Below are 12,514 nucleotides of genomic sequence, written 5' to 3' on the forward strand. Positions count from 1 at the left end.
AAACACAAATAAACAAACACTATTGCAATTTTTTTCTGAAATTCCCCACCTGTAAAAATGAAAAAAAAACAAATTATGAACAAAATAAAACCGCCTCTATCTGTTCCTCACCCCGACGTTTTCCCTCAAAAAAACATCAAGAAAAAAATTGTATTTTCCATTAATCGAAAGTGGGCCGCACCCTAATGACTGCAAGTAGGTTCCAAAATGCTCACCTGGTGTTACGAATGCAGCAAACAAACACAGGATCAACAAACACCACCCCCTCACGCTAAAACTGTTCATTTTGTCTCACACTGTTAAAAAAAAACATTCGAAAATTTTTGGAAACAATTTCGGAGAAACGTGGCGGCGCGTAAACACAAGGAGTTTATTAATAAATGAAAGTGGCGTCGACGCTCGATGACTGACGAAGTCACAATGCGTCATGGCATGGCATCGCCCCAGAGGAAAGGTGGGAGGAGAACTCAGGAAAACGTAACAGACTATACCACCTGTAACACTGGGGTTCACTGGGAGTCCCCAATCTATCATTCCATCCGAAATATTCTCTCTTAAGGATGTTCTACACCCTTTCTGCCAAAATTCACGTTTTTTTAATTTTTCTGGCAAACTTATGATGGAATTGACGTGAAAAAATATAACGTTTTTGCGTTTTGTCATTATTTAATGACTGACGACATTTTAAGGTGGTGCGAACATTTTCCTGCGTTTTCTCTAAACTTTTAAAAAGAATCACAAAACTGTAGAAAAAACGCATGAAAATTATCGCACCACTACGCAACTTCGTGAGCCATTAAAGAATGAGAAACCACAAAATCGTTATATTTTTTCACGTCACTCCCATCGATAATTTGCCAGAAAAATGAAAACAACGTCAATTTTGGCTAAAAGGGTGTCGAACATCCTTAAGGATTTTGAATATTCGAGAGATTAAAGAATTTACGTCGATTATCACTTGTTGTCTCAACACGCACCTTTCTACTTGTCTGATATTTTAGAAATACCAGACAATGTCACAATGTATCGCCTGTAACCCCATCTCCCTTTGGAATTAGGGTATTGGGATTCCTTTCGAAAATAAACAATCTATCATTGGCGGCCATTTTCATAAATATAAAGAGTTAAATATTAGTTGAAAATTTTTTTTTTGTGTTTTTTAAGATCATATTTACTGGACTTATTTAATAAATTATTACTATTTCTATAAATAAAAGCCTAAATAAATTTATTTAATTGTCCTTTTTTTTAAGTGTCTAAACCAGAATGATCCCTTAAAGAATGAGAAACCACAAAATCGTTATATTTTTTCACGTCACTCCCATCGATAATTTGCCAGAAAAATGAAAACAACATCAATTTTGGCTAAAAGGGTGTCGAACATCCTTAACATCTATCCTTTCTTCCTTTTCTTCTTCCTTTTTTACTCCTTTTTACATCTTTTATCGATACTCCGATAATTAGATAGATAGATTGTTTATTTTCGAAAGGAATCCCAATACCCTAATTCCAAAGGGAGATGGGGTTACAGGCGATACATTGTGACATTGTCTGGTATTTCTAAAATATCAGACAAGTAGAAAGGTGCGTGTTGAGACAACAAGTGATAATCGACGTAAATTCTTTAATCTCTCGAATATTCAAAATCCTTAAGGATGTTCGACACCCTTTTAGCCAAAATTGACGTCGTTTTCATTTTTCTGGTAAATTATCGATGGGAGTGACGTGAAAAAATATAACGATTTTGTGGTTTGTCATTCTTTAATGGCTCACGAAGTTGCGTAGTGGTGCGATAATTTTCATGCGTTTTTTCTACAGTTTTGTGATTCTTTTTAAAAGTTTAGAGAAAACGCAGGAAAATGTTCGCACCACCTTAAAATTTCGTCAGTCATTAAATAATGACAAAACGCAAAAACGTTATATTTTTTCACGTCAATTCCATCATAAGTTTGCCAGAAAAATTAAAAAAAATTGAATTTTGGCAAAAAGGGTGTAGAACATCCTTAATAGTACATTAGAGTACAAGGACACAAATTTCGTTTTCAACGAATGTGTGTACAGACCTCGCCTTCGGCTCGGCCTGTAAACCACACATTCGTTGAAAACGTAATTTATTACCGAGTGCTCTATAATATTTTATGTCAAGTCGTGCAGAAGTCGAGCTCTGAGCAAGCTGCGCGAAGCGAAAGATAATACTCGATAATACGCTGATTTTTAACTCAGCGTGCGAGGACTGGCCAACCACACGAGTAAAAAAACCCCATCGCAACAGCCCAGGAACAATATTTTTCTGTAGTGATTTTCAAGTTTTCGAGTTTGGGAAGTATGTAATACCAATTCCCAGACGAGAAATCGTGAGAAGCAGTACAGAAAATAATATTTATGGCGCGCCGTGCAATAAGTCGAGTTTATGGCTATTTCTGGGAATCTAGCCATTCCCAGACGAGCCTGATTAGATTTCAATTATGACAATCATGTCGCTCTAGAGGATGACTATGTTGCACATGACCTTGAATAAACTCCTCCAACGATTATTAATTTTTCCTAAATTTCTTATTTTCTAGAGGGAAGAGTTTCAATTAATTTTCATTAATTTTCAATTAATGTTGATCATTATTGAGGGATCATTATCGTGCGGTAGATTCACAAGAAAAAAACCATTTGTTCATTTCCTTTCGTTTTAATGAAGAGATCAGTACAATGGTTCTTATAATTCCCCCTGAAAAAAAAATTTTTCAAAATTACAGAAGATTTAAAACCCTCCTCACGCCAGATGTAAATGGAAAGTATCAATTCCTGTGCATTGGCTGGTACTTTAATTCATATTATTAAAAAACGTGATTGAAATTGATCGAAAACCCCTAGAATCTAGACACTCACTAAATCACTCACTCCCTCCCAATCGACTGTGAGAAAAACGAAATTAATCAGACACTTTCGACTTTTTTAATACTCAAAACTTCCTCGAACTAGTCTAGCTTCGTTACAAAATTGAAAATTTCAATTTCCCCCTTCTCTTATTAATTAAATCTAATAATTTAATTTTCCAAATAGACTATGTGAAAATGATTATGAAACGTAACAATGAATCACTAAATGGGTATCACAGAGTACTCACTTATAAAATCGTTCACTCGACTAATTTTCGAACTAAAAGGACTAATAGAAAGACCGAAAAAAATGAGATTCTCCTCCCCTCGAAACAATACTGAAAACTCCATTGAGTTTGTCCGAATAAATTTCAGAATAAGCATTGATAAGCCTGGAATTAGTCTATTTCTTCGAATTGCTTTTGGAAGAGTTTCTCTGCGCATTCTTTCCATTCTTCCTGATCCTCTCAATGGAATTTCCCTTGGGCTTTCTCTTGCCCTCGTCAGTCGAGGATTTTGACGACTCGCCGATCTCAGGGCGTGTCTTGATGACCCTCTGGATGATCTTGAGCCTCTTGGTGCCCTGCTTGACGATGCCAGTCTGCTCGACAACCTGACATCCCTTTTTCCCCACGATTTTATGGAGCACTGGCTTGAGACCCTTCATGGAGCGCCGTGACGATCTGATTTTAGAAACCATCTGGCCATTTTCAGAATTACTCAAACGTTGGTGATTCTTCAGTGACTTACGATTTGTCGATAGCTGACGGGAACTCCTCTTTCCACTTTTAATGCGTTTAACTGCTGTGTAGAGTGAGGCTGTACGTCTGACTATGCGAGACTTTGAGGTGCATGTTGGGTCGCTCTTTTGACTGGTGTTTGGGTCGTTCGAGGGACTGTTCATGGTAGACACTAGGTCGTCCAGGCACGGGGAGTCCTTCAGCGGGCCGATATTGTCGTGCGATGAGAGCGGCTATGCATAAAGATTTTTTTTATTAACAATTAGGGAGATTTTGTTATTTATTTCGGGAGCGGAGCGGTAAAACGGTTTCAGTCGATTTTGATCTTTGGACAGTTTTCGATTAATTGCTCGGAATCTGGGGGAGCTAGCAACATTTTTGGGGGAGTTGTGGAAACAGAACTTAAAGTTTGAAGATGAATATCTAAAATAATTAATTCAGAAGTGGCAAAATAACACGGTCTTATGAAAAAACGAATTTTTGGAGATTAGAGAGGAGATTAGAATGTAGGAAAAATCTTAAAAAATTAGAAAAAAATTAATAAAAATAATTATGCCTAATATGAAAATTATCGTCAGTGGCAAACTTTTGTGATTAATAATTTATGATTCTGATGAGTGAATGTGATGGATTAATTTTTTACTTTTGTCAGAGTTGGAATTCATGTAAGAAATTATCAATGATGAATAATTTCTTTTCGGGCATTTTAAATTTAGTTTTCCTCACCGCACTCGACGACTTAAGTGGAGTGTGGATATACTTCTTTACAGGAGTATATACGTAACTTAAATTTTGAAGATGAAAATCTGAAATCAATTCTAAACAGAAGTTAATGTCAATGAAAACTTTCTGGTTGAGTTCTTGCTAAATTGGTAGTCTATTATTATTGATAGTAATTAATTCAGAAGTGGCAAAGTAACACAGGGTCTTATGAGAAAACGAATTTTTCTTTAAAAATTATTAAAAAACAGAATAAAAATAAAAATAAGAAAATTGAAAATTTGAAAAAAATTAGAAAAAATGAACATAAAATAATAATAATTTTTCGGGGATTTTAAATTCACTTTTCCTTTTGGACATACTACTTTAAGACTTTTTTTTGTAGTCGTCAATTCCTTCTACAAAAAAGGTCGTTAGGAAAATTCGTTTTGTAGAACCGTTTGACCGCTTCGCTATTGATTTTATTTCCAGATTTTATGATAATTGCAGAGCTGGATAAACCGATTATTCAAATATTTCTATTCTAGTCCCCAAATATGACAAGTGAAATACTATTTGAAAATTTTTAACAGAGAAATTCAAGTCGATTTTGACTATTGGTCAGTTTTCAATGAATATCTCGAAATCTAAGCCAGACCGCAAAATTTACGTTATAACCTTTTTTGTAGCTCTCAATTCGCCCAACAAAAAATGTTCTGTCAAAAATTTCGGTATCTCCCCTAGATTGGGAGATATTCCTCAAAAACTCAACTAAGGATATCCAAGCACTATTTTTTCTCCAGTAAAACGCTTTTCAAGCTCCATTTGACCCTAAGCTTCCGGACATTTTTCAATGTTTTTATTATTTAAACTTTGGCTCTGAACAATATTAAACCGTTTGAAAACATTTTAAAAATCTAAAAAAAAAATTAGAAACTTTATTTTTAGAGTAAGACTGATAAAATAATTTAAAAATTCCAATTTTTTTTCAAACTGCGAGCATTTTTCATAAATAATTTATAAACAACGAATGTTTAAAAAAACTATAATCCCGTGCAAAACGTAATTTGAATAACGCTGAATATTCATAATTTTTTCAAAGTTTTCTCACGCAATTTAATTGACAAATTATGATGATTGATAATGATCGAATTTATAGTGTGGTCTTTACTAAACTGTAAAAGATACTTGAATATCCTTAAATCGTTTTACCGCTTCGCAACCGAATTTTCTCCCTTTCATAATGACTAAAGCAGTGAAATAGTGCAATAAGGCATTAAAATCTCTTTAAAATAACTACGAAAAATTGCACCACCACATTATTCTACCGAAAAAGTGCCCAGCTCTGCACCAAATGTAATTGTTATTAAAAAAACGAAAAAATGTCACTATACCTATTTCCACATTCATCAACTACATCATAAACCAACTACTCCGAATCTAAACCCATTCAAAGCCTTTTACACACTCAATAATAATCATTAGTCAACTTACCACATGTTCAATGCATTGATATTATCAAAGCTGTACAATTGTGCTCAGTGGGATATGGACTACTAAAGCAGGAGCGAAAATAAAATAAAATAAATCCAAGCAAAGAAATTTTCCTCCGTGTGCTAAAAGACTTTGAATTTTATTAACACATTTCATATATTTGTCTCCAGTTTTTGTTCAATAAAATTACGTACATCAGAACATTGTACATAAATGTTTGTTATCTGATTACAATTGAGATAGCTCTGGGGAAGTCAAACGTGAATGATTTTTCATTTATTTCTTAATGTTTAGATGATGATAATGGAACACTTGGGGTTAATCACACAAATTTACAGATATAGCTGCCTGTTCATGCTTAATCACCTCATAATCCAAAATATATTCATCTAGAAATTTAAATCCACTCGCACAATCACGAAGGGAATTGAAAAGCCCTCGTGGCAATATAAAATCTGGGAAATTCAACAGGAATTTGTCTCCCCCACTCGTAAACCACTAAATTCACCCCCTCTAATACAATAATTAATGATAAAAAATAAGCGTAGTGCATTGACTGTTCAATTCCAATAGAATTAAAATATTATCTTACAAAAAATAAAACTCATTGTCGAGTTAAAAAAGTGAAATAAAAAATTTTTATCGTACAAATTGCGATGGAAAATTTATTCAAGACAGAGTACACTGTCTTATTTCGATATTATCAAGGTCAATGAGATTTTCAGTGCTGTCATTTACCTTCAGTCGGGGCCTGTGAATCGTACCAGCTAGGGAGTTGACGTATGTAAGTTTCAAGTATGACTTAACACCCCTTAGGGAACGATACTGGCTATTTGGTAAACGACTGTTTGGATTACTGTTTGTCAGGTCGAGGATGGAAGGACCTAGGGCTGCACCCACCTGAAAACATTATAAGCTATTTCAAGAAAGTCTTTTTAAGGTATTTAAGGAAATTCAACAATTTCGAGAATGCAATTGAAAATAACAATTAAATAATTTATTCATTTATTCATTTATTTTAATAAGTAAATAAAATTATTAAATAATAAATCAACTGATTAGCTAATTAAATAATATAACATTTCAGTAGTGAAGGAGTAAAACGGTTTAAAGTTGTAGTGAGGAAAATTAATTTAATTAAATTAACAATTAAATTAATGCCCGAAAAAAAATTATTTGCAAATCATAATTCCTGGCATGAATTGTCACTTTGACGAGAGAAAAAAATTAATTCATTAAATTCTCTCGATAATTATTTTATCAAACAATAGTTGCTCGTTTGACTATGGCATCCTGTGTCAAGTTATGTTTCGGGATACCCAGAAACATAAATTATCTATCACAAAAGTTTGACACTGACGATAATTTTCGTATTGAACATAAATTTTTATTTATTTTTTAGATTTTTTAATAAATTTTTATCTTCTCTCTAATCTCGGAATATTCATTTTCTCATAAGACTGTTATTTTGACACTTCTTAATAATTAATCATTATCAATAACACTAGACTACTAATTGCATAGGGGGTCAACCAAAATGTTTTTATTCATATCAACTTCCGTTTAGAATTTATTTAAGATTTTTGTCTTCAAAGTTTAAGTTATGTATACACTACTAGTCGATCTGAATTACTGGTCAGTTATCAGTGAATATCTCGAAACCTAAGGGAGATAGCAAAATTCATGTCTCAATCTTTTTTGTAGAGAAAGTTGAGAGCTACAAAAAAGGTTATTACAAAAATTTCGGTATATCCCTTAGATGCGGAGATATTTCTCGAAAACTCAACTGAGAGTCAAGTCGACTTGAATTGTTTCACCGCTTCGCTACTGAATTAGAGAATAATCAATGAAATTACCTCTTCGAAGACTGTCGGCGTGTACTTAGGAGGAACAAACATATGTCCCTGGGGTTTTCCGTTTCCATCTCTGACCCTCGCTGGAATAGTATTCACCAGTCTTCCAGAATTGTAATTACACTCCAACGTGTAACTGCGAATTAGTCCCGTTAATTTATAAACAGCAACCCTCCCTGAGCCCTCCCTGGACATTCCATCCCTCTTGTCTCTGAAAGAAAAACCCCAGACTCATCATTCCTCCACAATTTGGTAATGATAATGATAATTATGATGAAGATATGTGATGACAGCTATGGGACTGTCATATACATGAAAAAAAATAAAGAAACTAATATTGCGAATAACAAATATAAATAAGATACTGAAAAAAAATAAACAATTCAAATTGAAAACAAATAAAATATTGAACGAAAACAAAAATAAAATAGTAATAATGTCAACAATTCATAAGATTCATTTATAATAAATATATTATATTTTGTTTTCCCCTTAGGGGATTTTTATATCTCAGAGAAATAATAAATTGCTTTTTATCTAATCTAATTCAAAGCATATCTAGAAGAAAAACCTCGAAATCTTCATTCCTCCACAATTTTGTTCATGATAATGACAATTATGATGAAGATATGTCATGGCAGCTATGCGACTATTACATGTATGAAAACAATAATAATAAAATAATAAACAATGAAATTAAAAACAAACAAAATACCAAACGACAACAAAATTACAATAATGTAAATAATTCATAAGATTCATTTACAATAATTATGTTACATTTTTGTTTTCCCTCAGAGATTTTTGTATCTCAGAGAAATCATAAATTGCTTCTTACTTAGTCTAATCACAACCAAAGAACACAAAAAATCTGGGAATACTCACATGAGGTACATATTTCGTTCAGCGAAATTGCAGGAGGTGAAGTGAAAATTGGGGTTGTTAATGGACATCAGTTTAGGGAGGAGCATGCACATGATGGTGTCATCGGCGTCATCGAAGTAGTTTCCATACATGAAGACGCCCTTTTTGGAGGCATGTCCATGGAGATCGATGTAGAGAAACAGTCCAGAGTCCTCCGAGCCCCTGTCCCCCTTGCTGTCCCCTCCCTTGCAATTCGACTTGACAATCTCGTCGTGCCCAGAGCCCCCACAGGCGGGCTCGCCCACCAGTATTTTCTCCTTGTCATCCAGAGCCATCAGAGTCACACTCAGGTCCCCTTTCTGCTGAGCCCCCTCCTCCCCTCCAGGATTGTCAATTGTCTGCTCCTCATCAACTGCCTCAACGACTTCGTAGAAGTGGTGATAATAGCTGATGAGGCTTTTAGCAGCGAAAATCGTGGGATGATCGACGGCCGAGGGATTGAGGTAAACCCTGTTGAGGTTCACCCCACGTGTGTCCACTCTATAGTGCCCCCTGGCCACTCCATCGGGATTGAGCATTGGCACCAATTTGAAGACATAAATACGCCGGAGGATCATGGCAATGGGGTCGTCACGATTCAGTAAAAAATTGAGAAAACCGTTGAACACGAAGCTGGACGGTGTCTCGCCAGGGTGAACTCTCGCGCTGACGAAGATTATTCTCTTTCCCCTGAACTTCCTGGCTCTCTCCTCCCCCTCGACTGGAAACATTCCCCTGAGCTTCTCCTCCCTATCGGGCGTTATGTTGTGGTACGAACTTATCGTGAGAACGTCCAGGCGACGACCCTCCAGGGACTTTATTGCACACTCTCGGTGGTAGTAAATAGCATCTGTATTTCCGTAATTTTGCTTCAGCATTCGCGAGTCTATTCGGTTTAAATACTGTTGTAGGTCGGTGTAGGTGAAGGGGTAGGTGAAGGCCACGTAGATTATGGCTTTGGGATTCTCTGGGGTGCGGATTGTGAAGGATATTGTGAACTCACTGCCCTTTTGGTCCATCTGGAATGAAGGGGATTATGAGTAATAGATTTCTGTTGTGGATTTAAGGCAAATGAAAGGGAGAAAAATTCAGTAGCGAAGTGGTAAATCGGTTTAAGTCGACTCATCTCCCAGTTGAGTTTTTGAGGAATATTTCCGAATTTAAGGGAGATAGCGAATTTTTCGTAATTATATTTGTTGTAGCACTCAATCGGCGCTACACAAAAGGTTAGAATACTATTATTATCATTATTAATAATTTATTATTATAATTAATTTATTATTATTTCATATTTGAAATTTCATTGAGTTCAATCAAATAATATGTAACGATGAATTATATACTATAGAAGCATTTTGCTAATTTATTTGCAAAAAAACAATACTACATTAATATAAGAGCCATTTTCCACTTGTTTAATTTTATCATTAATTTTCATTTCAGGTTTGATAAGTAGAGAAATAAATACATGAATGAATGATTAAATAAATAAATTAATTAATGAATCCATGAATGAATGAATGCATGAGGAAATAAATAATTAAAGAAATGAATTTTACTTACTGTATAAGTCGGTTTATCTCGAATTCTCTCCCACTGAGGATGTCCAGGAACAACCTTGAACACTGGACACATCCCCTGGCTGAACATCTTTGATTGTCTGTTGAGATTGACGACATTAAGCTTGACAGAAACCCCCTGGGCTGGGGATTTAATCCCAAAGTAGAACCACGTTCTGTTGTTGTTCTGGAATTCAGTCCCATGACAGTCGTGCTTCGTCCACACGTTGAACTCATAGTCCGGGAGGGTTTCAGAGGGCTTGCAGGGCTTCCTCTCAGTCTCACAACCATCTGAACCATATTTTATCGTCAAAAGAATGTTTTTGGAGTTTAAGGGGGCGTCACACCCCTTTTTTCAATTTTTTTTGTCAATTTTCTTCTTTATAACGTAACTTTTTTCTCTATTCGATAGTTAATGTTGGATATCTCGAAATCTAGGGGAGATAACAAAATTTTTGTCATGACCTTTTTTGTAGAGCCAATTGAGGGCTACAAAAAAGGTTATTACATAAAGTTTGATATCTCTCTTAGTTTCGCAGATAACATTCATTTTTTATTCAACAGTCAATTTTGACTATTGGCCACAGTTTTCAATGAATATCTCGAAATCTAGGGGAGATGCCGAAATTTTTGTCATTACCTTTCTTGTAGCCCTCAATTCGCTCTACAAAAAAGGTTATCACAAAAAATTCATTATCTCCCTTAGATTCGCAGATATTCCTCGAAAACTCAGAAAAGATCTAAATCGACTTGAAAATTTTTACCATTTCGTTACTGAATTCCTTCTGTTAAATAAAAAAAGAATGTTATTAAAAAAGAATAACTCAATAACATTTCATGCCTACACTTTTTTTTTATAAACAAAGAGGAAATTTTAAAAAAACGCTGAATTTTCCCCTCAAATACTTCTAGTCCTTGAAAAAATTGACTTTTCGATCTTCAATAACTCGCTATCCGCAGAGTGAAAATCCCCAATTGTTCTTTCATTTCGAAGATATTTTTTCAGCCTTCAAAATGCGCCTCGACTCATCGAAATCCCACCACTACCTCCCGAGATATCACCGCTTATTCAAAAAATCCCATTACACCTAAAAACTGTCTCACTTACCTTGGCTGGACGCATTGATCGCAGTGACCGGCTCGACCCTCGCCAAATTGGCAGAGTCAAAATTGTTATAAAACACAAAGTTGCCACACGTGATACCTTGAACCGTCGTTGCCATAATGAAGGATCCTCACGAAGCAAACGTCTACCGACAAGAAAAAGTGGAAAATGAATGACCCCAAATTGTCAAAACCCCAAGTTTTGATGATTCGCAGATGATTTGGCAGATCATCTGTTCTTTATTTACATCCAACTGACCCCTGAGCTCCCCCGATTGCCCAGAAAAACAAACCAATGAAATTCTCACCCCAAAATCCATGACTGCCCAGTTTTCCCGAGTCACCTCCAGCCCTCCTCGGAAATCAGAACGTTTTCTCAACACTTCTGGGACTGATATCCTGCCTCAACCCCAGAATCATCTCCCCTTGACTTCAATTTTGACACTTGACATGAGGTTTTCTGTCTTTTTCTCTTTGACGGCCCTCGGAGCACAAAACCACCGCAATGTCAGTAAATACTTCCCAAAATCACCGAAGAATGTCGCAGGGCGCATGCGCCTCGCCATCGCATGACGATAAGTCAAACTAAATCGAACAAATGAACAAGAATAGAAAAACATGTTACCCATGTTGCATCTGTTTTGTCTGAGAATTAATTTATTAAGGAAGGAGTTGAGCAGCAAGAAAGATCAAATTTTGAATGGAATTGGTGCTGCCCTTTAAGGGTTCCAAGTGAATTTGGCGATGACCTTGAAAATTGACATTCACCAACAGTTATAATTTTGTTAATTAATAGTATTAGACAGATGGTGAACATCGGTGACAATTTTAAAATTTTAGAACTTATGGATATCGAGAAATTAAATAAACAAAATCAGTCTTATACACGGCCTCTTATGGAGTTTTGATTAAATTGAACGTTTCAACCCCCTAGGAACTCAAGAAAAATTTGAAAAAATTTGAAGATATGGGGAATGATGTGTTCAATGTGATGGCGACAAAAAATAATGGGGTATCGGGGTGAATAAGAGAGATATTTCAACCCGCTGTAACAAAAAAAAGTTTAGATAACTGATCTCATTCTTTTTCAATCGAAAACATTAAAATTTAAATTAAATATTTGTGGCTTACAATAGCATTTTCTTTTGCGACTATTCAATCGATGACCGATTTGGATCAATCATAGAATTTCTATTTCTTAGAAATTTTGTTTTCTCAGTGTAAATTATTTGCAATCGCTGGAGAGGCGACAGAGAAGTCTGACGATGTTTGTTGATGCTCCGATCCTTACG

The 12,514-nt window shown here is 35.2% G+C and overlaps 2 protein-coding genes across 4 annotated transcripts in view; both read right to left on the reverse strand.

Moving 5' to 3' along the window:
- Nucleotides 1-409, reverse strand: part of LOC107040697 — a 4,272-nt gene extending 3,863 nt beyond the window's left edge. The window contains exon 1 of the mRNA XM_015260894.2: nucleotides 216-409. Coding sequence (XP_015116380.1) covers nucleotides 216-285 — 70 coding nt within the window. The 5' untranslated portion in view covers nucleotides 286-409. The remainder of the gene's footprint in view (nucleotides 1-215) is intronic.
- Nucleotides 410-2,666: 2,257 nt separating this feature from the next.
- LOC107040737 (cytosolic carboxypeptidase-like protein 5) lies at nucleotides 2,667-11,728 on the reverse strand. Of its 3 annotated transcripts, XM_015260957.1 has the most exons (8): nucleotides 11,531-11,728; nucleotides 11,227-11,368; nucleotides 10,123-10,409; nucleotides 8,542-9,578; nucleotides 7,660-7,867; nucleotides 6,542-6,703; nucleotides 3,621-3,843; nucleotides 3,451-3,553 (listed from the first exon to the last, which is right to left on the reverse strand). In XM_015260957.1, exons 2-8 carry the CDS (start codon nucleotides 11,339-11,341, stop codon nucleotides 3,534-3,536), a joined length of 2,052 nt encoding a protein of 683 aa, XP_015116443.1. In that variant the 5' UTR covers nucleotides 11,342-11,368; nucleotides 11,531-11,728; the 3' UTR covers nucleotides 3,451-3,533. The 3 variants fall into 3 exon arrangements, with proteins under 3 accessions (XP_015116442.1, XP_015116441.1, XP_015116443.1); XM_015260956.1 differs by having other exon boundaries at nucleotides 2,667-3,843; nucleotides 8,542-9,575; XM_015260955.1 differs by having other exon boundaries at nucleotides 2,667-3,843.
- Nucleotides 11,729-12,514: the final 786 nt, after the last annotated feature.

Source organism: Diachasma alloeum, unplaced genomic scaffold (genome assembly GCF_001412515.2).
Source record: "Diachasma alloeum isolate Michigan unplaced genomic scaffold, Dall2.0 Dall_scaffold_00340, whole genome shotgun sequence".
Classification (NCBI taxonomy): Eukaryota; Metazoa; Arthropoda; class Insecta; order Hymenoptera; family Braconidae; genus Diachasma; species Diachasma alloeum.